Genomic DNA, 26,658 nt, shown 5'->3' on the forward strand with positions numbered 1-26,658 from the left:
TAATATATAGATAATATTTAGAACCAGAATTCTCAGTTTGAGATAAAAGTGGTCCATACCAGGAATACAATCGCCTCTGAAATGCTTTCATCATGAACGCTGGAGTGTGTGTGAAAAGATGTATTCAAAACTGTGGCCTTGAAGTCTGAAAGGTATTACAAATATAATAGGAAGGCATACTGGCCTTGATCAGCAACAGCATAGAGTATCAATAATGTGTTTTTTATTGGTATGACTACCAACATTCATTGTAAAATATATAAAGGAAAACAATATTATCTTAATAATTAAAGGCTGGGGCTTTGTCATGTAAAAGTTTACCTTGGTCTTTTCCATGACTGTTGGGTCATGCTGGTGTGAATGAGTCAGAATCTTTTGTATTGTGGGCTGGGTTTATAAATCCTCACTAGATACATAACTTCAGAAGACCGAGCTGTCACCTGTCACCTATGCACACACAGCAAGGTCCTTCATCCTCTGCATCCTTGTTTTTCACTCTGGAGGGCACAGGAGCACATCGACAAGGGCAGACTTTCACCATGAGATCCATCTTCATGCTTCTATTCTCCCTGTTGTTGGTACCCCATGGATCTTCAGCTATCATAACTGGGGTAAGTGGGAGCTGACAGTTGTAAATCCCAATTGGGCATTGTGTGTCTTTCAATGTAAGGGGAATACAAAAATAAGTACTTAATTTACCAAAGAAAATCATTAAGGGAATGCTGTCTAGAATTTTCCATTGTCTCAGCAGCTAAATTTAGCATCACTTGCACCAGTGAGCATTCAGATGTTTTCAACCACTACAATATGCAAATTCTTGGGTATCACAATCACAAAATAAAATTGTAAGGAAAGGACACATCAAATTAAACTATAAAGTACCACTCTAAACCCATACCCCATGTCAAAATCATAGAAAATTATGATCCTTATAATGAATGCAAGTTTTTGCATTTTACTGTGCTTTCACAGATTTTGCCAAAAAAAATGTTATAGCTTGGACAACTACTTATTAGTATATAGAATGACAGAGAAATATTAATCTATTTTTGAAGATATACTGTATATACCAACAGGAGAGAAAAAAAGGATTTTTGAAAAAAAGTACAATTAAGAAATGGCTCACAACAGACTTGTACAAAGGTCATTTTTGTAACCTAAAAAATTACTGAGGGCTAACAAAAGTGTAAATTTGCAATTATATTATATCTGTCAGTTTATCAATATAACTCTAAAAGAAACCAATTGTGATCATATTGATAATGAAGCTCTTGATAAATAAATAAAATAATCTATCCCACGTACCCTGTGCATTGCTTGTGTGCACTGCCTCAGCCCCTGTTTCCGACTTTGTTTGCACTTACTAATGTTGTTTCTTTCTTTCTCAACCCTTGCTTGTGTTGTTCTTATGTATGTCAATTTAGAGTGTCCGCTAAATGAAATTGTAGAAGCAACCACCAGTGAGGTTTCAAAATAATTATCCAAGGCAGGATTTGTACAATATCATGATCATGTATCAAAGCCACTAATTATTCATCCATCTGTCATATCATCCTTTTGGGATATGACTAATATCATATTCAAACCATTGAGGTAAAGTGCATTTAAGTAGAACCTGTTTGCAGTGTGCATAGCACCTCTTATGTTAAAACATATCCAAGCACTTACAACATCTAACCTGCCTTTTACTGTTAAGTATAAAAGTTATCAATCTGATTCTGTTAAATTGCATGCCATATTTCGTTACTGCATTAATCAAATAAATATTCACATTATAACTGATTCCATTTCTGTGTGTGTGTGTGTGTGTGTGTGTTGTAGGCCTGTGAGAAGGACTCTCAGTGTGGAGGCGGGATGTGTTGTGCTGTGAGCTTGTGGATCCGCAGCCTGCATATGTGCACGCCGATGGGACAGGAATCAGATGACTGTCACCCAATGAGCCACAACGTAAGATTATCTACACAGATTAAGATAAAATAAGATAAGATATACTTTATTCATCCCAGCAGGGAAATTTAGGTGTTCCATCAGCCAGCATACATACAAACACACAACACAACACATATATACATACATATCCCACCCATACAAAAAAACTTGAGCCCACAATACAGTTTGATGTATGATATATGCAACTCAGGCTATCATAGCTGTAAAGTGTATTGGATCATCGATTTCTTCGCCCAGACGACAGTGATGTTGCAGCTTGTAGAAAATACAAGGTTAAGCTCATTAACAAAAATAAAGAAGGCGATTTTCTCTAACAGAAAGGGATTCAGGTCAGATTACCTGACCCTGTTGCTACTTAAATGTGATACTTCAATGTGTTTGTGATCTTACTTCTAAACCATCTAGACTATCCTGTTTAGAAATCAGATAAGATACCAGAAAATAAACATTGAATACACAGTATCTTAGGAACATGAAATGTCATACCAATAGTCTCCCTTTCTGCTTGCAGGTTCCTTTCTTAGGAAAAAGACTCCACCATACATGCCCCTGCCTGCCCAACCTGTCTTGTATCACTATAGAAGAGGGGAGATCCCAGTGCCTCTCTCCATCGAAGTATCCATACTACTTCTGAGCACCAACACAGTTAGATCTACCCTGTTAGCTGCCTGCACTGTAACAACCCTTTTTCCATTTTGTGGTCTTACAATTCAGTTATATATTGAACATTGCATCATATCATTTGTTCAGGTTAAATTAAACTATGTTCAAAGTAGAATCTGAGTCATGGTCTTTACCCTTTTTATTTCAAAGAAAGTTTAATATTAGTAGGAGTTGTGAGGCTGCAATGCCTCGTTTTGTGTGGACTTTGATGCCCCTTGTGGGCAAAGTATGTACTGTGAAGTCCCATTTAGAGGCACCCAATCCTGCTTTTGGAGGTTTTTTTTTTAAACGTGATAAAAACGAGCTAAATTCAGTATTCTTTGTAAGAAAATAAAAGGAGATGACTAAATCCAGATCACTTTTATTCTGATTACACCTTTTTAACAGCCCTACAGATTAAGTACTGTATCACTTTCGAAAAATAACCTGGACTTCTGAGGATTCTGTATAACATCCAATTGGAGCTGAAACAATTTTCTCATATGTAGAACATAGAATTGGTTTGCCAATAATTTAAGCCACAAGCTGTTTCCGGTTCTTGGCCAAAATAGAAAGTTAAATGATACATAGAGAGCTGTATATAATCCCATCGGACACAATAGTGACAGAAAAAAATATTTTCAGTAAAAGGGTCGTAAAAATGTAATAGAATTATGTATCAATGCATGGAAAACTGACAAAACAAAACCTCTCAATGAAGTGAATTTTCACATGACCAGAGCTGTTTACGCTTTCGTTGGAAGAGAATGGCTGTATCAAAGCTCATACAAAAGTATGTTAATATTAAGATAATAAAAATATTTTTGGTACACATTATATTGAACTTGTCTAGTATTGATATATGTATTTACTACGGTGGCCCTGAAGTGCCAAACACAACAACAAATAAGAAAACACAACGACATTAACTTTAACCGAAAAAGGTAGGTACCTGCAGTTGACAAGGATCGTCGCTGATTGGACAAACGCAATGTCCGTCTTTTTAACAGGAAGCATGCTGCATCCGCGAGTTGATTTGAAAACATGAGCGAAACCGGAGAATCAGACTTACGCTGTATCAGAATTGCCAAGTACCTACTCAATCTTTCAGTAGGCAGTAGGCAGTACCTACTATCCGTGCTGCATACCGTTAGTACCTACTATTCAGTATGCACACACAGATATTTGTTCCTACTTCTGATTCATTCAGTATGGAAGTGACGTCATTTACGTTTCCCGAACCGGCCGCATCCACCCGTTTTTTTTTTGTTGTTTTTTTTGTTTAGCTTTATTAAAGAGGAGTAATGCGCATATACAGTCAGGTAAACAAAAAACAATATCACCATGTAAATCAAGTAAAAGGCAGATTAAATAACTAAATAACATACAGTACATAAAGGAAAGTACAAATGAAAGACAGTAACATACAGAATATAAAGTAAAACAAACCAATAAAGACGCACATAAATAGTGAAATCATTATTTAAATAGAGGGGGAAAGGTTTTATAATAATGCACACATTTGTTATATTTTCTGTTGTTAATTAAAAGTAGTGGTTTCAGTCGGGACTTTAACTCTAGATTAAAAATGTATTCAATTAATCCACGCTCGTTTGTTTTGATTTGGAGGCGGACGTGACGTGATGATTTACGTTTAATTTCGCACAGCATTGTGGGTGGTAAAATACAATTCATTTCCTGAAAGCACGCATCCGATCCATACTGCATGAAACCCGGAAGTTAGTATCCATACTGAAATGATCAGTATACTGAGGTGGACACAGAAAATGCATACTGAATGACCACGAGAGTTCAGTATACTGAAACTCCCTACTGAAAAGTATACGTACTGCATACTGAACTGTGACAATTCGGAAAGGGCCTTAGTCTCTACTCTCAGAGAATATTTTGATGCAGGCCATACATATGAGGTGATATTGGATATGCTGTCGACCTTTCACAACATTCAAATTAGTATCCGTACGCTAAAGACACGTTTAAAAGAAGCAGGTTTGTACAGACGACGGAACTATTCTCCACTAGCCGAGGTGAGACGTGCCATTCAGACTGAGCTGCAGGGCAACTCTTCGGCTATGGGACTATGTGGCAAGTTCTTCAACAAAAACACAAACTACGTGTGAAACGAGAAGTAGTAATGCGCTTGTTGAAACAACTAAATCCACATGGGACGGCTTTGAGAACACGCCGGAGGTTTACAAGACGGACATATCATTCCATGGGTCCGAACTACATATGGCATGCAGATGGCGATGACAAACGGAAACCCTTTGGATCGGCCCTCTCAGGATGTAGAGATGGCTTTTCGAGAAGAATAATGTGGTTTGTTTGTGGAACTACTAACAACAACCCATCTGTCATCGCGCACAATTATATTAATTGTATATTAAAAGTGTTGGGTTGATCCAATGAGATTCAGAACTGACCTCGGAACAGAAAATGGGACAATGGCAGCAATACAATGTGCCCTACGCCATGCACATACGGACTACTATGGAGGCTCATCAAGCCACAGTTACGGCTCATCAATAGGGAATCAGCACATCGAGTCATGGTGGTCCTTTTTCAGAAGAGGAAGGTATGTAACTATGTATTGCTTAGTGATCAGATCAAACTGAGAAGTGGTGACTATTATGAATTATTGTTTTCAGACCACTCTTTAAAATGCTGATAACATTCCTCATCTCAGCCCTCTAGATATTATTCAATCAATTCAAAGTTTCTCCTCGTGTGTAAAAAAATAAACAACAACTTTGCATTTAATGTATTCCTAGGTCTCAGTTTTGGATGGACCTGTTTGGAGACCTAAGAGACTCTGGACACTTCAACGGTTGCCATGAACACCAATGCTTACTGAGATTCTGCTTCAGTAATGTTCTGCAGAAAGACCTGGATGAATGTACTGGAACAAGCACAGGATTCGACCATCCAGACTTGCCTCATGTCCTGGAGGGATTCCAAACGAACTCTTTTTGTTGCCTCACAGGTAATCCACATCAACTCAGAGTTAAATGATCATAAACTGAATATTGTATTATAACAAATTGCACTGCACTCGTTATGGTAACTATATTTGGATTATTGTATATTTTTGTAAATTATAGTATTTAATATAATTTATAGGCTAGTTGTCCTGCCTTTGTTTACTTTCACATTTCTGTAGATCAACAAGCAAATACATCTTATTTACAATGGCCATTTCAAACTACATTTCTAATATCTTGGTAAAAACCCTTTCATAATTCTATAATTGTCTGAATTTGCAGGTTTGGTTCAAGGGACTGTGGATTTGCTGTCAGACAGCAGGGAACTACATGTGTTTCCGGAGGACAGGCAAACAATTGATTCATGCGGTGACCCAGACATTCAGGTTTATCTACAACAGGCTGTGGAACAAAATGGATTACAGCAGCCACAAGATTGGAAGTCAGCCTCAGAACTGTACATTACTCTAAAGGAAATAGCTGGGCTACAGATATGGACTATACTGAAGCCCTTACCACATGTATGTGGAAAAAATGTTTCTGCTTTAGCAGGAGATGGCTTTAGGGCCATACATTACTGATTGGACTGTAAGTACTTATATTTTGGGAAATGCTAGAGTCTTAATTGTGAACTGACATATAAGTGGCATAAAGGGTTTCAATTGTTAATAAAAGGACGATCTACCAACATTCTCAAATGTGGTCCTTTCAGTTTTCAGGTTTGGTAACTGGAATTCTTGCAAGCACAAAATATTTTAGTCTGTGTGAACTGATATCACTATTTACACTAGGCCTACATGTAGAACATCTAGTAGACAGTTTCCTTGTATAGTATGCCATGTTAACAGCAGATACTGTGCATTAATGCTACAGAAGTCACAAGCTAAATAATTCACAACAAATTACACAATTGACATCTGTACACACCAGTATTTTACCATCATAAAGGTATTTTTTTTATTTATTGAAAACCAACATAGGTTGCTGGAATTTTCAGGGAACTTTGGCCACTATGAGCATCTTATATTGTGATGAATAATAAAGAAAAACATAATAGGTCCCCTTTGAACAAACTAGGCAAAAATGAAAGTGAAGCTGGCACCCGGATTTGGATGTTTAAAAACATCCAAATCCGGGTGCATTCTGTATGCCAAAGTCCATGTTGGTCATGAAGACATTGTATGACTCCAAGAGTGGAAGCTTTAGTGTATTTGCACAGGTGTTTGCCATTGGGAACGGTGAATCCGTTAAAAGCTGGATGCATGGTGGAGGTTCTATTCCCGCAGGTGGAAGTGATGTTAATCCTGTTGCAAACATCAACACCTCCTGGAGGGACACAGATGTCACTTTTTCTGAAAGGAGAAAATCGTTGTGTTGCATTTCTCTTGACTCTGCATTAACTTAAAATACATTAAGTGAAGCATTTGTCTCCTATTTTAGAGTTAAAGACAAATACAAGATTTACAAACAATACTACATTATTTACAAATATCTTACAAAACAGCCATGACAAACCTTCACAATCGAGAAGATAGTCTGCCCAAAATCCCAGTGTTTGGCTTCTTTCTGCCGCCTGTTGCTTCTGAACATGAGGTCTGGTCTGAACATGCTTTCCATGTCTGCAGCAGTCAGGGTCTTGGCAGAGTGGTACAGGACAGGGGCCAGCACACTAGAATGCTGCTACAGTGCATCCAGAAACTGCAGACTTGCCAGTCCATCTTTGAATCTGTCAAAGAACAATGATCGTGTAACGAATAATTTATCAGTTCATAAAGAAGAAATGAACTATCAACTGTTAACACTTTTAGCACAATGTATTCTCCTACAGACAAGGTACCTATGCCTCTTCTTTGGACATGTTTGTTATAACAAGAAACAAACTCAACTAAAGAGAAGCAGGGTGGTATTAGAGTAAGTTGGTCAACCTGAGCATAAACTTGAATTCTGAGTTGATGAACTCTGATGAGAAACTGAGTTTTTGGCTCCAGATCAGCTGATCGCTGTCAGTTATATTAACTTTAGTGATGTTAATTCTGGGTAAACGTTGTTCATAATTTAAAATAAAACATTGGAGCTCAGATAGTATGTTGCCCCCACAGACTGTATTGCATCATGGAAAAAGGTAAATAAAAGACAGATTGTGCATTTGAATCCAGTGGACTTCAAGATATTAATGTATCATGAAGAAGTTGTTTCTGCTATGAATTGCCTTGTTGCTGAAATGTGTAATATAAACTTGCCTTGCCTATTAGATTTCCAAATGTTACACACAAAATGGACCTTTATTAATTCCAAATGTCACTCAAAGCCAAGTGGTGTTTAATTAAATTCACCCTCCCTCCCACATCTGTGAGTGACCTGAGCGGGGATTCAATAAGAGCAGCCCCGGTACGCCAGGAGAAGCCCGGCACCATGTAGCCGATGGTCCCCCCAGTAGGAATCCCCCCTCAGGTCGCTCACAGATGCGGGAGGGAGTCGGGGAAGTGGATTTATTATCTAAACATCACCGGAGCAGCGTTTCGCCGAGGCTATGCCCCACTTTCTATTGTGCGCAAACACGACTTTGTAACATGTAGGAGGGAAAAACACAACTTTGAGAAATTAGGTCTTGTTGACCGGTAGCTTTGCTAAGTTGGCTGCTCGGCTACCGGCACCGTTGCCCCGAGTACGGGTCTTCAGTCCGCCAGGATTTTGAACTTGTCAGGCCCGGGGCAGAGGGCTCTCCGTGGGTGAAGTGTCAGTGTTTGATGACAGGGAGAATGTTAAACTGTAGCAAAGAGATGAGTAGCAAGTTCAACCCGGACTCCGGGGATGGCGAAACTGGAGAAAATGTTCTCTCAGTAGGCTATTCACAGAAGAATATTCATTGAGAAAGGTTTGTAACGTTACATGAACAATTTCATGACAGGTCTCAATTCTTAGTCTGTACTTGACAGAAAATGAAAATGTGGCCTTGTATCCAGGACCATCTGGAGTGTACAGCTCATTCAACCTATTCAAACATCGGGAAAAAGAGTTTCCGAGTTGTAAAATGCACATGAACACCTGCTCAAGTCGGACAACAACTCGGAAACTCGGAAAAGAGTTGCCCGACTTCCCGACTTGATGTCAGAATCGTCATCAAATGGGGGGCAAAATATTTTTTGTCAATGTTAAATGATGTTAACTAATTTATAAACAAACTGTCAGCTCCGCTCACATTCACCGCTCCCTCTCTGACTGTCACTCAACCACTCACGCCGCTCTGCCCGACCCTGATAACAGCAGGTGAGGTGAGAGAGCACTCACAAAAGGTGCTCTAGCTATCGTTAAAAGACAGAGTAAGAAACCTCCGTAGTGACTTCTTATCGAAAGTGCATTCTTGTCTGTGATACAGGCATACAACGTGTGATGGATGAAATTCCCGCTGGAGAGTTGTCGCATGTGATGTGGTAAAATATATAAATGAGTTTTAATTTTTTATCATTCTTCAAAGGAGTTGTAGTTGTAGAATGACGTTTTTAGTTAGTTTCCCTTGCTTCACATCGCAGGACTATTGCGCATGCGCACATTGCTATGACGACGATGAAACGTAATATTGTGCAGCCCTACTTTGCAGTAGGCTACATACTTTCGTGCAGTCATTTGAAACAAAACACAATATCAACATGGCCAGTGGAAAAACGTTGATATGTTTCAATGTCACCTTAACAGACCATATTATTTCCAGGCCTTGTGACTATCGAGATCATTTATAAACGCAGCCTTTATAATTACTTTATCAGGGTTTCCCCAGCCTATCCAATTCAAAGTTTGGCCGCTTTGTATTTTTGGCCACTGCCTGTGTCAAAAATTCAGAAATGAAACTCACTCTTTCCAGCAGAAACCTCTAGGGACCAAGACAAGTCCAGAAAATATGGGTGTGATGGCAATTCTCATAGGCGCACAGTAAAATAATCAAAGTATTAATCAAAGCCACAGTATAAATAATATTTTATACCAAGGCTTCCGTTTTGCTAATTTTTTGTGTGTTTTGCTCTGTGTATTTAACTGTTTTATATACCATTTTGAGTTGTTTTCACAGATGAAGTACAGGTTCAAAGACAGGTGACACAAGGCAAAAACAAGCAGGCAGGGTCAAGGCAGTGTCAGGTGGGGCAGCAGCTCAGGACTCCTGGCTGTCCTCGTACAAGAAATGCAGTGGAACACATTATGGCCAGGTTTGAATCTGTTGTAGGAATTGAAGTTTTTTCTCATGATCAGTGAGAGGGAACTTTTGCTTTTTTCTCTGTTTTCTGGCTACAGAGAGGATCATGCCAGGCAACAACTGATGGACAACATGTGAGTCCTCAAGCAGAACTAGTGACTGGTGAAAGATGGAAGTTCCAGTTTCTTGAAAATCGTGTCCACGTGAAACTCTATCCTGACCAGTCCAGTCCTGAGTGCCCTCTTCAGTCAGGACTGGACTCAGTGACTCATTACTCTTGAATCAATCCATGGCAAGTTGCTATTTTGGCCATCATATGTCTTGATGTACAGTATATCCATTCCTTTATGATTTACCACATGGACACTTTTTTTTCCCCAAGATCTCAAAACTGTTTAGTGAGTATGTTGACAAGTTATCCAATCAGTTCAATCTGTTTTTGACATATATTGTGTAAATGCAAAAAGCTTCTCATAGTCTGACAAGTGATGGTCTGTGCCTTGGCTCGGAACTGGCAACCACAGCTGCCGGTAATTTACCGCTAAATTGAAGTAGTTTCAATAAAGTACCGTATTACGTATTACAGTTTTACTGTGTTTATTACTGAGATAAACTGTATAAAGGTTTATAATATAACTGTTATTTTTTACAGCAAATAACCGTATACAGGTTTATAATATATATGTTATTTTCATAGTAATTTACCGTAAACAGATAACAGTTGTCTACCGTAAAATGTACGGTAGCGTGGATTAATTGAATCAATTTTTCAATCTAGAGTTAAAGTCCCGTCTGAAATCACTACTTTTAATTAACAACAGAAAATAAAACAAATATCTGCATTATTATAAAACCTTTCCCCCTTATTTAAATAATGATTTCACTATTTAAATGTGTCTTTATTTGTTTATTTTACTTTATATTCTGTATATTACTGTCTTTCATTTGTACTTTCCTTTATGTAGGCTACTGTATGTTATTTAGTTATTTAATCTGTCTTTTACTTGTGATATTGTTTTTTTACCTGACTGTATATGCGCATTACTCTTCTTGAATAAAGCTAAACACAAAAAAAAAAAAAAAGAACGGGTGAATGCGGCCGGTTCGGGTAACGTAAATGACGTCACTTCCTTACTGAATGAATCAGAAGAAGTAGGAACAAATATCTGCCTACTGTGCGCGCCTACTGAATAGTAGGTACTAAACAGTATACAGCACGGATAGTACGTACTGCCTACTGCCTACTGACAGATTGAGTAGGTACTTGGCTATTCGGATACAGCCAGTCATTTCTAAAACAGTCATGGAGAACTTCTGAAAGTTAAAACTTGTGCTTTGAACCCCGGACACAAAGCTGGACCTTTTCTTAACTGAGACTTCAAGCCTTGAGGAGCTGATGTGCTGCTGCTGCTGAGGAGGATTGTTTCAGGACTGAACACTGGTGAGACATCCACAATGGAAAATTTGATTTAATTGCTGCTCCCAAGTTGAGCAGACTTGTGATTTTATTACCTGTTTGCCTAAACAGGTCATGCCACATTGCCGGAGCAATGAAGATGGCGAGCTAAAGGAGCAACTTCAAAAGACTCATGGAGATTCCCTCAAAAGGCAGGCCTCAAGCCTGGCTGTTTGGCTGAATGGTGTGGTAGGATTCCCCTACCTAAATAAACACTTGAATCATTCAGACATTCTGCACACACATAACAAATAACTGCAGTAAGTGTAATGTGTTTGGTGCATTGATTTATATGAATAGAATTGGGAATGTTTAGTCTATGCTGTATGGAGGGTAAAAGTGCCCTTAAGAATCTGTGAATTGAAGGCCTGTTTTCTTTTATTTAATTGTGGGGTTTTCCTTGATTAATTTCAAGTGTTTTTTGTTATTTGTTATAAATAGACATTTGTGAAATACAAAACCTTACATTAGCCCGGTACACATTAATTTGTTACATCTTGTTTTTTTGATAATTTATTATTTATAAATACATATTTTATTTAAACTAAATTTTGTATCTTGAGTGTTACATGTTTTTTTTACAGTGTATGTTCTTTGGTGGGACTTGTCTGTTTGGACAGTAATGGTGCTGTGAAAAAGAATTTCCCCTGGGGACAATAAAGTAAAAAGTCTAGAAGTGTAAAGTTGTAAGGAAGAGCAAGCAAGCAAGCATTTAAATCCTACTCAGGATAATACTGTTGGGAACAGAAGATGCAGAGCAGTGGCAAGAAAGACTGTTAAGGATGCAAAAAAAATAGTGTTGGAACTTGGAGAAATGTTTATGGGACACTGGATCCTGATAACCCAGTCAAGCAAATATGGGCCAGAATACAGCAAATGTCTGGGGAAATAGGAAGAACATCAATCTGGCCCTTAACGATGGACAGTCTGACCCCCAATTCACACTCACGCTCGCTCCCATTCACTCTGGATCCGTTTCGGGGACGTCAGCGCAGCGCAGCGCACCCATGACACATCACAGGAGAACTACAAGATCCCGCGGGAATAAAGAGAAAAACATGCAAACAACATGTTGCTTTGTCTTTCTGAGGATGAATTGTTGTTAATTCGGTACCTGTTTTGACGTAATTGCCGTATTGCGCGGCGCTGACGGACCGAGGCGCGCATGGAGTATGTGTGAATTGGGGGTGAGGCTGCTAGTAGTAAAGAGAAAACAGATATGTGTGTCAAGGCATTTCAGGCAATTCAAAATCACTGGGAGAGAAGGTGTTGAGAAAAGGGAGGAATTCCTCAAAGGGGCAGAATGGAAATTGAACCTTGAAAACACTTCGTATAATATGTTTTTTTCTCTCTGAGGGAGCTAAAAGATGCAGTGCAGGCCGGAGCAAACACCACTCCAAGTCAAGATGTAATAAGTTATGAAATGCTTAAACATTTAGAAGATATAGTATGTGATGAAATTCTTGCTCTGTGTTATTATATTTTGGAGGCTGGTGAGCTACCAACAAAGTGGAAGCAAGCAGTAGTGGTTCCAATATTCAAACGGGGTAAAGATCCATGCTTTCATTCATCTTATCGGCCAATAGCTTTAACACGTAAGGTGATGGAAAGAATGGTGCCAAATAGAATGGTGTATTTTCTTGAATTTTTTTTTGTAAACTATCAGAATGTTTTCAGGATTGGAAGAGGTACTATGGATTCTATTGCGGTTCTAGATCAGGACATCAGGAAAGCAATAATCAACAAAGAAGCTGTGCTGGCAGTGTTTTTAGATATTGAAAAAGCATATGATTCAATGTGGAGGGAGGGTGTGCTTACCAAACTCCACGATGCAGGTGTTAAGGGTAGAATGTTTATTGGATTAAAGACTTCCTTAATCATGGGTCAATTCAGCTGAGGGTTCGGAGAGCTTGCTCAGAAACAGTTGACATTGGAAATGGAACTCCCCAAGGCTCAGTAATCAGTCCAGTCCTGTTCAATGTTATGATAAATTATTATCTTTTTTCAATTCATGATGGCTTTGGTATGTCCCTGTTCCAGATGATGGCGCCATCTGGGGGTGAGTGAAAAATATTCAGCATTTGTTCTTACGAACTCAGAAGGCTTTGGATCAGGTAGTGCAGTGGACGGATAGGTGGGGCTTCAGGATCTCTGCAGCTAAGACTAAGTTTATGATTTTTGGCCTCGAAAGGAAAATTTAAATGATTTAAATCTTTGTTCCTTAGAAAGGGGAAATGTGTTTACATTTCTTGGTGTATGGATGAATAAGAGACTTACTTGGAAAATGAATGTACAAAAATCATCTGTCATAACATCCTCAGAAGCCTAGCAGGAAGTGAGTGGGGGGCTGAGATGTGAACCTTGTATGTGATCTATCAAGCCATTATAGATCTACACTGGATTATGGATGGTTTTGACTAGGTTGAGGTTAGTACATTGTGGTCTGGCCTGTTATTTAACGGTAATCGGTAAACACCCTAATGGTCTGTGCCAGTGTGGAAAGGAGGAAACAGTCCGTCATGTTGTCTTTGTTTGTGTTAAATATAGGAAGTCAGTTATTCAGGGAGTTAGCCTATCTGACCTGGGACTATCATCTTTCTCCTTTAAGTCAATATTTTCTGTGGATACAAACTTTCAATCTTTTGTGGGCGCAGTTCTTAGATTTTGACATTCTACTGGCCTGTATCATAAGATATGAATTAAGTACATTCTTCTAGTCTGTGGAGGGCAGCATTACACTCTAAAGTGTATATCCCACCGGAAGTCCATTAGAAGAAGAAGAAGAAGAGGAAGAGGATTTACACATTCCCAGGTGGTTAAACAGGGGACAGATGTGATGTTCATGTGGGGTTCCAGCACATTCAGGCATAGCAGGAAATGAAAAGGTGGACAGGTTGGCAAAGGAAGCTGTAGAAGAAAGAGAGGATTGATATTAACATCAAATTTGCTAAGTCAGAGGGGAAACGAGTCACATGGAGTAAAATTAAACAGGAATGGCAACAATATTGGAACAGTCAGACAAAGGGAAGACATTTATACTCAATTCAGAGGGAAATAGTAAAATACAGAGGGAGCAACAGAAGAGAGGAGGTCGTAATGTCCAGGTTAAGAATTGGTCACAGTAATTTAAATAGCACTCTACATATCATTGGAAAACATTCATCCGGTCTTTGTGAGATATGCAATCTAGCAGAAACAGTTGAACATGTAGTTATTAAATGTAGAAAGTATGTAGCACATAGACATAACGTGATTTCAGAAATGGAGAGAGAGGGACTCGTAAGAAGAGACTTCAAAAGTATTTTGGAGTGTGGGGAGAGAGGGAGAGGACGAAGATGCTTGTTTAAATATCTCTTGAGAACAGGTTTATTGAGGAGGATATAGGAATGTGAGTAATAATTAAATCCAGCAGATGGCAGTAATGCAACTTTTTGGATGCCAGCTGCCAATAAAATCTGAAGAAGAAGAAAAAGAAGAAGAAGAAGAGGAAGAGGAAGTACATGGCTCAGGGCTGACTGGGAAACGTGTTACACCATAGCTTGATAACTCTGTGACTTACTGGTGAGTGTTTTTCTTTGTTTATCGTGTTATATGTGTTGGGTTTTAGGCACTGTCACATAAATTAGATATAAAACTGCATTTTGTACCGCACCACATGAACCGTAATCTGTGGTGCAGAATTGTTACTGTGGTATGTTAACAAAACACGGGTAGACTATCATGTGTAAAACAAACTTATTTAACCTGTCCAATCATTCAAAAAAAAAAAAAAAAACTTAACGACGAATTATAAAGTCTAACACACAAATCACACATAGCCTACACATTCCCGTAAAGACCAAAACAGCGACAACATGTGATTTATCGTAATGCAACATGTGTTGTGGTAATGTTTATGCTGTGATGTGTGTACACAAGCTGTATATTCACAGTAATATAGACTGAGAGGGGCTTTTAAAGTAAAAGTAGTTGTTCTACATTTAAGATCTTTTTAAATGTATAGCCTACGTACTTTCCAAAGTGCACTTTCATAGACAAATTTACAGCTTGCCTTATAACCCTGTCAAAATAAATTCAGGTTAATATTGTAATCCTTGAAGGGAATTTCAGTTTGCTTTTATTTTATCAACATAATTGAATATTAGCAGTCTTTTTATATATATATATATATATACATTTTATTTTATTTTTCAGAAGGAAAAATGATTTGATTGAAATCGTAAATCTGCTGTGAAAAAATTACATTTTATTTTTAGTCCATATTTCCCAGCCCTGGTCTGTATGAAATAACAGTCATTATTATAACAGAATAATGACTTTTGAACGCCGTTAATATATTAAAATGTTTTAATCTTGCTGCAGTAGGAGCAGAGTCAATGGGTTTTAGAAAAGCGCTGGCCACATCAGGGGGGCTCATGTGAACTGCTGCATGTGTGATCAACTACAACATTTCACAAAGTGAAACACAAGGGACCGTGATATTGTCAGCTAGATGGTCATTCATTCTTTCAACATGTTTTTTTTTCTTGTCATTGGTGCTACAGGCATAGGCGTTACATCCGTATCCATAATGATAACTCCTGCGTTTGATCTGAGTCAAGATCCTGAGTACCTGATCCTCAACATTCGTGTGCCATACACCAGGACATCAGAGTTTGATCTTTATATTGATGGAACAGATTTAAAGTTCTACGCTAAGCCCTATTTTCTCAGGTGAGTAAACCAGCAATGTCTATTCAAATCTAACCTTAAATGCACATTAGTTTTGTTTCCTGGTCATGTAATAACTCAAAATATCTGATTACAGATTAAAAAAAGATCAGAAAAGATTGCAGGATTCAACTGTTTGGACATGTGACTTTGTCTCTGTCTGTCTGGGTAAATGTGAATATTTATGTTACCTTCAGATTATCGCTGCCTGGAAAAATAGTGGAAGATGGGAGAGAGAAGGCCAAGTTTGACATTGATAAAGGTAAGTCACATTGATATATAATGAAAACAAAAAAATTGCTGTTAAGCCAGTTGATAGGTAATGTCTTCTGTAATGTAACAATAGAAGGATCTGTTATCCTACATCATGGGTGCCCAACCTTATTAAACCCAGTACAGTGTATGATGATAAAGACATTAACTAATGAGACCAAAATCATTTTTTTGTACCAGGCTGTAAACTTGTTAATTTCTGCTGTGAAAACAAACGTTTTAATATGGGGTGTTTTTGGGACTTTTGGTGCCGGCCTCAAGCTGACACTTAAGGAAATACGTTGGGTTTTTTTGCACTTCCGCATTAGCTTCATTTTTCAACATTGGAGGTTGCCACTTGGATACACATTGATTTTGGATAATTACCATGTCCTTCATGAAATTCTTAGTCGAAATTAAAAGCAAAATCAATGCAAATACAAATTATTTATTTAAGCAACGCAGTTTCTATAATGAACTGACGATTGGGGATTACATAGCGTGGTTCACTCTCATTAAGCAGTTGCGTGAAGCCTTTGTTATCAACTACACTGCACAAGCACACGTCTTTACAAATAGAGCATAAAAGTGCTTTTTGATCTGCTGAGCCCACTTAGAAGTCGAGGAAATTTTGACTTGAAAGCGTCTTTCAGTGTTGGTGGCCCTGTTTAGCGGGCCTCACTTTTGGTGCTAGCTGGTCATAAGGATGGTGTCTGGTAATGTGAAGATGGAGGTTAGTCTGCAGTATTTTACATTGTTTTTGTTCAATATTCTAAAATGCTCCTATATCTTTGCTTTCAAAAGAGCTTCTGCACTTAATTTACTAGAGCTGTGCATCTTCACTGGTCTTACGATTGGATTACGATTATCCAGTCAACGATTCGATTCGATATCACGATTCATCCTCAATTTTCTATATTACTGCACATGGCTGCTTTTTCATAAACAGAGACAAACAGTCTTATAAATATGAACTCCTTTTGTGTAATTTAAAAAGTGATTTAGACAACAATCTCATTATCAATATCTTTACATTGTAAATTAAAATTAATACATTATATAGGTAGTCGACAGTATAGGTAAAAAGAATACGTTTTTGTGTGTTTAGTTTATTATACGAGAGAAAGATGTTTTTAAGTCACTGTGTGTTCTCTTCTCAGGACGTTGTAGCCTTGTCGGAAATAGAATGTGTTTATTATCGAACGAACGCAGCTTTAGCGGAGGTGCACTTATAAGCTGTGATTCTCGATGACGCTGGGTTGGGAGTCTACTGTGTTTACAGCCGCTCACTTTATCACGAGTCACCGCCACAGCTCCCTTCTTTTAGTTGTCCTGGACTTAAGACAGCGAGGCATCAGTTTAAACACACCTTTAGGTGTAATGAAGATGCTAATCCGTGCTGCGGTCGGCTAAAGAGACACCGAGTCAAGCCGTTTCAAAGGAGGCTGTGAATGCTGTTACTCCTGACAGCGTTATCGAGAATAAACATTAAGTGCAGCTCCGCTAAAGGTGAAGAGTGATTAAAACATTTCATTTCCAGGAAGTTATTCACCATGAAATTCAATTATTACTGTCTATTTGAGAAGAAGCCATATCAGCAGTATAGGTGTTCGCAGCTGTAGCAACTTAACAAAAATCAGATGTCTGAAAATAAAAACTTCAAACCACACGGATTGAGTTAGAGGCCTCAACGTAGCCTGCTTAGAGGTGAACACACAGTGACTTATAAAAACATCTCATGTAAGCTCATGTAGGATCATTTTAAAACAATAAATTGAATATCTTGCCTCTCAGTTTTAGTTGCAGCTAAAGCCCCTGAGTGAACAGCTGCATTGGACTGTTAAAACTGTGAGTGAGACGAAGAGCTTGTCAGGATTTTTCTTGGATAGTTGAAACATTTCAATTCATAAAATAGCTTACTTGAAAATAGTTTTACTTGAACGTTATAAACCTTGATTATTAATTATATGCCATTACACTATGCTGTCGTTTAATAAGGGGCTGGTACAAAAAAGGTGTAATGATGTTTATGTCGTGTTTTTGTCCCATTTGTCCTAAATAAAGTGTTTATCCGGAAATCTTCTGGTTTAAGTTTGGACTTTGTGTATTGTATGCAACATTAATGTCCTTTACCAGTCACAAACTTTTAAACTGATAAACTGCACTACTTGTGGTTGGTTTTAGAGATGTAACAGATGTTTTATACATGGTGCTACAAGTTATCATACAACCCTGCCATAGGTCTCTTCACTGTTTGGGTACCCAAAGAAACACCCGGAGAACACTTTGAAGGACTACAGATGCTAACAAGTCTCCTTGCCCCTAAAGGATCCCGTTCAGCAAAACCATTGATAGAGGTCTTAAGCACAGGTACGTAAAATCTATTTAATATATTGTTTGACTTAAAAAGTGTAGATTATAAATGGAAAACATGGTGTGTGTTTGTATTAATCTAAACCTTTGTTTGTAAAGAATCTAGTAAAAGTACTGAGAATGATGAAGATGAAGATGAAGAAGAATTTGACTGGAGTTTTGAGCAGGAGGTGTTCCAGGAGAGCTCTGAGGAGAAACAGAAATACGGCTTTGGCAATAAGCGGACTGGAGTATTTGCAAGACTACAGGTGATGTCAAAAATAATGGTTATTTTCATAATAGAAAAGTCTCAATATATTTTATTGATATTATCAGTTGTATCAGAATTTGCAACTGTCATTTAAGTAGATCTAAGATCGAAGTTTGAATGATTTATGACTGTCTTGACAGGAAGAAATAAGTGATGTGACTGATGTCAAGAACCCTGAAGACACCACAGCTGCAGAGAGGAGACAGTCACGGCTGCATGCAGAGGCGTGTGACTTTTCTCCTGACCATTACCTGTGAGTTTATCAAAGTTAAAACCATGCCTTTATTACCCACTGCCCTGTATGTGGTATTCAATATCTTCCTTTCTTTGCAGTGCAGATTTTTTTGAAGATGATGAGATACAGAGGCTGCTGAAATATAAACCATGGTGGGCGAAACTGAGTCCTTCTAAAGAGCCGGAGGGAGAAGCTTGTGAGTGAAAGCACACATCTCTGTGGAGAGCAAGTTGAAGATAAACTTGTTTAGATAGGGTTCCATTCATCCTCACTCTCTTAGTTATATTGGTTAAGAAGTCAAGTATCCAGTCAGTCTGTTACCTTAATCAAATTGTTCTTAAAATCTTGGTGTTAGATGGTATTAAAAGCAGAGCAAAAATCAACAAATAAAAGTCTATTATGTCATCACAATTGATGTAAGGGCGCCTCACCTAAAATCATTAAAGGGATACTTCACTTGACTCTGTATTGAAATTGGGTAATATATGTAGTAGAAATGTGAAATTCATTTTGAAGTTGGTGCCTGATTGACTGAGAAAAGGCAGAAAGTGTATTTTTGTCTCATGTGGATGAAAGACAACAACTCCCAGAATGCACAGCACCGCAGGCCACTCCCACTGAAGCTAGGGTGCTCTATTTACAGACATTAACTACAACACATACGGCCGTTTCCTCAAATGATTTCCAGAAGGAATTAGCATCTTGGAAATTCCTGTCAGAAAACAGACTCTATGTCTGTGTCCATAGGCAAACAGTGAGAGCTCGAGCCGGCCCAGGCTCCTCGTCCTCACTGCTGCCTCGGCTGCAGCAGCCACAGCAGTCAAGGCAATAGACCTGCCTGTCGGCATTAGCCGCCTCGTCGCTATATTGCGGCTCGTAGAGATGAACATCTGATTCGAGCACAAAATCCCCTTCATCCATATCAGTTTGAAGTTCAAACATAATTTTGTCATACTTTCGTTCTTCTGAACTTTCTCCACAGAGCCTGTTAGCATAGCAAGCAAGATGGCGGACTTTGAGTTTCGACTCTGGGCGTGAGGTCCCACCCACTGATCTTTAATAGGTCTGTAGCTTCAATGGATCCCCCCCCATGGGCGGGTTGAAAACATGAGGAACTGGCGATGTAGTTTCACCAACTCTAACCAAAGCAGCCTCCGATGACACAAAATGACAATTTTTGCGTCATCGGAGGCTTCTTTTCAGACAAGAAATATGGAGCATTCCCGTCTCAGGGGAAAATGAGGGCGGGTTGCACGACCATTCAAAAATACTACCAGGTTTCTAAAGATACAAAGCTAAATGCAAATGGGTGAAGAACTTTGAGGAACTAGTTTTGGCAACAAAGACTACCAGTGCATCCTCCCAGACCTGGTGTATGTTGTTCCTGAAACAATCTGTTAAAGATGTAGTGAAATTCAGGTCCCAGATAGCACAAAAGATTTGATTAGAAGGCCACAGATTTGATCAGGTCAAAAACTTTTAACTGAGAGAAAGGCCTGTTCTACAGAATTTTGGGATCCGTCAAAGTGCTGGTCATCCTTGAGTTTAAAATTAAATTCTTGAATATCTGATTTTAATTCTAAAGTTGTCAAAAACAATTATAAAAATTATTCAAGGAATTTTCAAACTCAGTATCTGAATTTGAATCAATTCAATGTGGTAAGACGGTAACTCTTTGAATTTCTGAAGCCTGCTATGGTCTTCATGCTCAACCAGACTGAGGCGAGATTGTTGTGGCAATCTTATTCTCTAATTCAGATTTATAATTTCGTTTTGCTCTGAAGATTTCAATCTTCTGCTCCTAATTGCTGCAAGCAGGCCTGAGGTTGCTCCCTCTTAAGAGGCACGTTTTCAGTTTTTTTGACAGATTTGTAGGGCTTTCACACTTGCAGAAAACTCCTGATATTTGCCGGAGATAAAAAAGATCCTTAGTTCCAGTGCAATGTTTCACAGTTAGCGGTATGTTAGCTAGTTAAAGAAGGTAGGAGAAGATAATTGGATAGATAGAATACTGCACTCACATCAGGATCAGTCAAGACATTGAACTTTGTCCATGAGGACGGCCACATTTACTGAGAATTTGATTGAGAAAATACTGGATGGATGAATACTGGTGGCTTGGAATAACAAACAGTTTTAATACTTGTTTTCGTGCAGCCATATCCTTCATGGACATTGAGAAGGAACAGCTAAGGAAATTCAACAACCGCTCCTACCTGCTAGATAAGATTTCCCGGGACCAAGTGTGGCTAGGCCTTGTGGACATCCTGCTGGCTTATTCCTATGAAGTGCGATCTACAGAGGGAGAGCACAACGTGAGTGTGAGCTTGTGAAAAGAGGCAACTCTTTGAGCGTTAGCTTTCCAACCTTTGTCCAAGCAGAATTAGTTGAACAACATTTTTGTCTTGTATTATTTCCTGCCTGCTATTGCTGTGATAATGAGTGGTCCTATTTCTCCCTGCAGGTTGAGTCACCTTGGACTGTCAGAAAACTCAGCGGGACTCTATGCTGGCTGGAAGTGAGTCAGTTATTGCACACAAAAATTAGATATTTGAAGACAATGAATGAATAATTCTGACACATTTAAATGTTTTTTCACTATATATACCAATATAGAAGAATATTTTTTAGTCTGACAAAGATAGGATGCAAAAAGGGCCTATTACTCCTCCTTTAAATAAGAAAATAAAAACAACCCTGGGTTATATTTAAACAAGGCTAACTGAAAGTAATGACTCCATTGAGCTGTGCATTCCTTAACCCCTTGATAGTAAGGACTTCATAACTCTTTCTCATAACAAAAGCCTGTAGGACTGTAAAATGAATACAATTCAAACTTGGTATACTTACTGGACCTATATCCTAACATTCAGAGATCTTATTACAAAATACAAATGGCCCATTGTAAAGCAACTAACACATTTAGATATATCAAAGGCTGAAATGCTACAAACAATTACAACTTTCGCTTAGAGTCGTTTTCACATATGCACTCCGGATAATATCTAGATAATTACAATAGGACTGCTCCGGAGATTCTCCCGACCTAGCCGTTCACATATGCTCCTCACAGCTGGAGACTATCCCTGTCAGAGGGGAGGGGGGTCGGGGGGATTTCCTGAGGTAAGACATGACGTAAAAAAAACAATGTGGAAGTAGCATACGAAGCAACAGAGTCCGCTACTGTTAAAGTGATGATTAATACGATCGCGAGTCTGTATATTCTGTTTTATTTTGAAATTGACCGACGCGCTGTGCGTTTCCTTGTCTGACCTTGTCTGTCTGGGTTTTCATATTCTGTCCAGCTTGACACGTGCTTGCAGCATACTCGGTCGAAAATAGACAATGCGCAGCTTTTTCATTTAATTTAACAAGAGTACAGACATACTTCACAAAGCTATTGTGTGTTAAATGTCTTGTTTGTTTGTTTACCTACTTAGCTCCAGTTCAAATAGGAGCTTTTGTTGTGACCAGATGGCACTATGTGAGGCCATTGAGAGGGGTTAATGCAACAAATGCATACATTTTTCATTTAATTTTATCAGTATAAAGACACGCGTATCACATGAATGTGAGTATTAATAAGATGTTTCATTAAATTCAAGTTCATTTGGTAAATTATTTCTAGAGCTAAATTTTACATCCCATACTGTATCCTTCATACTTTTGCCAGTACAGCCTTGAAGTTTGCCTTAAATTTCATTTCATGTGGTATTAAAATGGTCTTACGTAGTCTTAAATTAACTTTGAGAACCCTGGGGGGTACCTGTATTAACAATACTAAGGCAGAAGAGGTATTTAAGGCCTTATTTTGCTGGTACTTGTTGGGAGAAATTAAATGCACTGATTGTTCAACAAAACACTGTTTTTGATGCTGTATGCTGGGCAGATTTCTTATTTTAATGTTCTATGATTTGCAGACATACAGGTCCTTGCGAGAAGTCCTGTTGTCGTTTGGACGGAGGGTCTTGTGCTACCCACTCTACAGACACTTTGCTATGGTCTCTGCGGCCATCAGTGACACAGCTTTGCTCTTGAGGCTAGGTGAGTATCCTTAAAACACCACAGCAATAACCAGGATATGTGTATGAATGGATATGTTACTGCTGATGGTCTGATATGGCAGCCTCGGCCATCGCTGTGTGAATGCGTAGGTATACCACTTTTCTATTCCTGTGCTAGCCATGTCTCAAACTGCATTTTACAATAATAATACAAGCAGTTAGATAAACCTGAACCTGCTCGAAGTGCAAGTCTGTAAAATAAAAAGCTGCATCATTTCAATTACAATAATATTAACATTACAATCTTTCTGTTAAAAAAAAAAAATGTTTGCTGCAATCTACAAGAACTATTTTTTTTTTTTTTTTTTACATGTATGAGCTTTGACAATGTTGATAATGTTAAATATGCGAGATGTGTGAGGCAGACAGAACAATAGACACGAAATGTGTGTTTAGGACTATACCTTCAGTTTTTTGTAAGTAACTAGTGACCAGAATTTAAATTAAAAGGCTTATTTGAAAATGAAAATGCATTAACAATAATTAATTTTAGAAATGTTTTAATTTTCACATCATGGGCGCATTGTCTGACAAATTGAATTTTTTTAATTATGTCAAAGACTGTGCATTCTGGAAGAGGAAAATTAAATCCCTATATATATATATATATATATATATATATATGATTGGATGTTAATTTTATTTCAGATAATACACTACACGACCTATTTAAACGCTGACCTCTATTACCTGAGACTCTGCACAGGGATCTATGGCAGTACATTTATTTTATGATATATTTTTCATAGATCGCTCATCACATGCGGTCAGGCCCTTTTATCTGTTGTATGACTTCTTAATACTTTGTGTAAATAACACTTTCTTTATATGCCTGTCATGTTGTGTTCCTGTGCCCAGGGAAAACGTGTGTCCTTAAATGCCTGCTAGATATTCACAAAGTCTTCAGAGAGAATGACCCGGCCTACATACTGAACGATCTGTATATCACAGACTACTGTATCTGGATACAGAAGGTCAAGTAAGTTTAGCAACACATGAACCCCACACTTAAGAAAATGCCACTCAGCCCAAATGATGCATCAGTAGTATTGAGTAGTGGCCTGGAAAGGTCTTATGCTACAACAGGGCATTCAATGTCCATACATTCACATCCAGAAGGACTTGCACAAAAGGAGCACATTGAAAACATAATTATTGAAACATAGAAGGACTTATAACAAAGACTGTTTATGCAGACATTTCAGTCAATCTTGGTCTTTCTTCAGGGTAAAGTGAGGCATGGCTGGTGAGAGGGTCTCACCAGGAACCAGGGCTATACTAATAATTAACACTTTGTAGATGGTTTTACCACTGATGAAACTGTAACTGGATGTTTTTCTTTCTGTCATTTTGTTGTGGTCATACACACAATAAATAAGGTAAATTAAGAAAACGTTTTCTAGTCTGACTTGGCCTTTCTCACTCTTTATCTTCTCAGGTCAAAGAGGATGACAGCCTTGGCTGAAATCTTACAAAATGCCTCCCTTCATAAAAAAGACTTGGATCTAGAACTTGAGGAGCTAGAGGATGCAGCGAAAATGGTGATGGAGGAAGAATTCAACCAGCAGGGGGCCCTCGAAAGTTCTCTCATAGCCCATAGTGACAGCAGGAGCTGTTCCAGTGACTGCAGCAGCAAGTCAGCTGATGACAGCAATGATTCTGAGGATGAAGGGCAAGGCTGCAACAAATCCAACCAGGGAGGAGGGTTATCTAAAGACAACCCTCTACAGCCCCAACCCACCTCAACTGTCTCTCCTAATCCCAAGGTTCCCCAAACCCTACTCTTCTCAGCAGAGAGGAAATCTGACACCCTACCCTCATCCTCAGAAGACTCCAGACAGCTGATCCAAGAGCTGGGCATAAGAGTGGCGGATGAGCTGAAAATCACTCAAGAGTCCAGCTACAAAACACTACAAAATAGTCCACAGCTGAACAACAGTGCAGAAAAAACAGAAGAAACCTCTGGAAGGAGCAGCTGTGGGACATTCTTAGAGATAGATCCTTGTCGAAACCCTTTGCTGGTCATCCAAATGAAGGAAGATCTTGATGGATGACATCATATGCTGACAAAAAAATGTTGTGGAAGACATTTGAGAAGTATGAACTCTTTGTAAGTGTTTTAGAAAATCTTTCTAAACAAAATTCTTTCAAAGATTTAATTTCCATCCCATTTGTTCAATTGTTTTGTCCTTGTGATTCATAGTAGAGGTGTGCGATATTGACAAAAAATTATATTTTTATGTTTTTGGTGATTTTTCCGATAACAGTAATTGACAAAATTTGTATCCTTCAAAATGTTTAATAAAACCTAAAAATGTGTTTGTAAAAGTCTTGTATTGTACAATGGAAGCGATTAGTGATCAGAATTCAAATGATAAAGCTAATTTGAAAATTCAAATGAATTAACAGAAATGCTTTTTAATTTTCAGAATATGGGTGAATTATTTGACTCAAAAATAAAATGATGATTAATTTATCTAATTTGAATTTTAGCTTTCAACTTCAAAAATGCACATTCTTTGACTAAATTAAAATTAAGAAAATTACATTTGCTTTTTCATTTTCAAAAAATGCCCCGCTAAATTCATAATTCAAATGAAAAAGCTAATTTTAAAATGAAAATGCTGTAACAGAAACATGTTTTAACTTTCAGAATATAGGTGCTTTATTTGACCTATATTTAAAATGAATATTCAGTCATCCAATTTGCATTATACTTTTGCTCTCTATGTATGCGTATTGTATGACATCATTCAAATGGTGTACATATTTCCTTGCGGACTACCACTGTGTTACAGTACCTCTCATTAATATAAAAACAAACTCCGCCCCCGGTTGATTTGTTTGTTATGAGAGGTGAGCGGTACATGCGCACAGGGTAGCCTACACAAAGCCACGTATAGGGAGATCCTCTTCTCGATCCGTATCTCTCAGCCCAGCCATGTTTCAATAAAAGCAAGTGAGCATGTCTCCCTGAAATCGCGGTTACAGATGGCATGGGCCTCCAGCTCATCCAACTTGTTGCGAATTGACTGCACGTTAGACAGCAAAACAGTAGGGAGGGGAGGGAGCCGGCGTCTGTCATGAAGGCCATACTTCCTTAGCCTGCGTTGTACGCCACCTCTCCTCCCTCTCTTCCTCCGGGGATTTTTGGAAGGTACCCTGTTCGCCGAATTATTCAGACTGTCACAGCGAAGTGATCGAGGGATGTGTGATAGTTTGCCACTTACTGCAAGTGGACGGAGGGACAGAAGACCCTCTCGGCTGTAGGTGATCCTGTTGACAGAGCCGTGCCAGTGCCGTGGAGATGACCCCAGGTATATCGGCTAAAAAGTGTCCAAAGTGCAGCAAAAATCCCAGTGTAAACTCCCCTCATTATGGAAGCGACGATTAATACTCCACAGGGATACAGATAGGCAGCATCAACAAAGACAACACGAACATGAGCTGCTCCCGGGTCGCACAGCAGCATGAGCACAAACAAAGACATCACAACCAAATCAAGACAACACAACCAAAGACATTTCTTGATGTGCTT

The 26,658-nt window shown here is 38.5% G+C and overlaps 2 protein-coding genes across 2 annotated transcripts; both read left to right on the forward strand.

The window, feature by feature from the left end:
* Positions 1–450: 450 nt before the first annotated feature.
* prok2 (prokineticin 2) lies at positions 451–2,986 on the forward strand. Its single transcript, XM_061041853.1, has 3 exons — positions 451–611; positions 1,822–1,947; positions 2,462–2,986. Exons 1-3 carry the CDS (start codon positions 540–542, stop codon positions 2,582–2,584), a joined length of 321 nt encoding a protein of 106 aa, XP_060897836.1. The 5' UTR covers positions 451–539; the 3' UTR covers positions 2,585–2,986.
* An 11,704-nt stretch (positions 2,987–14,690) lies between these two features.
* On the forward strand, positions 14,691–25,439 carry shq1 (SHQ1, H/ACA ribonucleoprotein assembly factor). Its single transcript, XM_061042533.1, has 12 exons — positions 14,691–14,797; positions 15,781–15,949; positions 16,144–16,208; positions 18,440–18,568; positions 18,671–18,819; positions 18,962–19,074; positions 19,155–19,252; positions 21,214–21,371; positions 21,521–21,574; positions 22,977–23,100; positions 23,979–24,099; positions 24,559–25,439. Exons 2-12 carry the CDS (start codon positions 15,807–15,809, stop codon positions 25,172–25,174), a joined length of 1,770 nt encoding a protein of 589 aa, XP_060898516.1. The 5' UTR covers positions 14,691–14,797; positions 15,781–15,806; the 3' UTR covers positions 25,175–25,439.
* The last annotated feature ends 1,219 nt before the right edge of the window (positions 25,440–26,658 follow it).

This window comes from Labrus mixtus, chromosome 7 (assembly GCF_963584025.1).
Source record: "Labrus mixtus chromosome 7, fLabMix1.1, whole genome shotgun sequence".
Classification (NCBI taxonomy): domain Eukaryota; kingdom Metazoa; phylum Chordata; class Actinopteri; order Labriformes; family Labridae; genus Labrus; species Labrus mixtus.

Excerpts from the sequence above, each read along its gene's own strand:
- shq1 (XM_061042533.1), top strand. The coding sequence starts at position 15,807 with ATGATAACTCCTGCGTTTGATCTGAGTCAAGATCCTGAGTACCTGATC. Across the intron at positions 19,253-21,213 it reads AGAGCCGGAGGGAGAAGCTT|CCATATCCTTCATGGACATT; the intron begins GTGAGTGAAAGC and ends GTTTTCGTGCAG. Across the intron at positions 21,372-21,520 it reads CTACAGAGGGAGAGCACAAC|GTTGAGTCACCTTGGACTGT; the intron begins GTGAGTGTGAGC and ends TTCTCCCTGCAG.
- prok2 (XM_061041853.1), top strand. The coding sequence starts at position 540 with ATGAGATCCATCTTCATGCTTCTATTCTCCCTGTTGTTGGTACCCCAT. Across the intron at positions 612-1,821 it reads CTTCAGCTATCATAACTGGG|GCCTGTGAGAAGGACTCTCA; the intron begins GTAAGTGGGAGC and ends TGTGTGTTGTAG. Across the intron at positions 1,948-2,461 it reads GTCACCCAATGAGCCACAAC|GTTCCTTTCTTAGGAAAAAG; the intron begins GTAAGATTATCT and ends TTCTGCTTGCAG.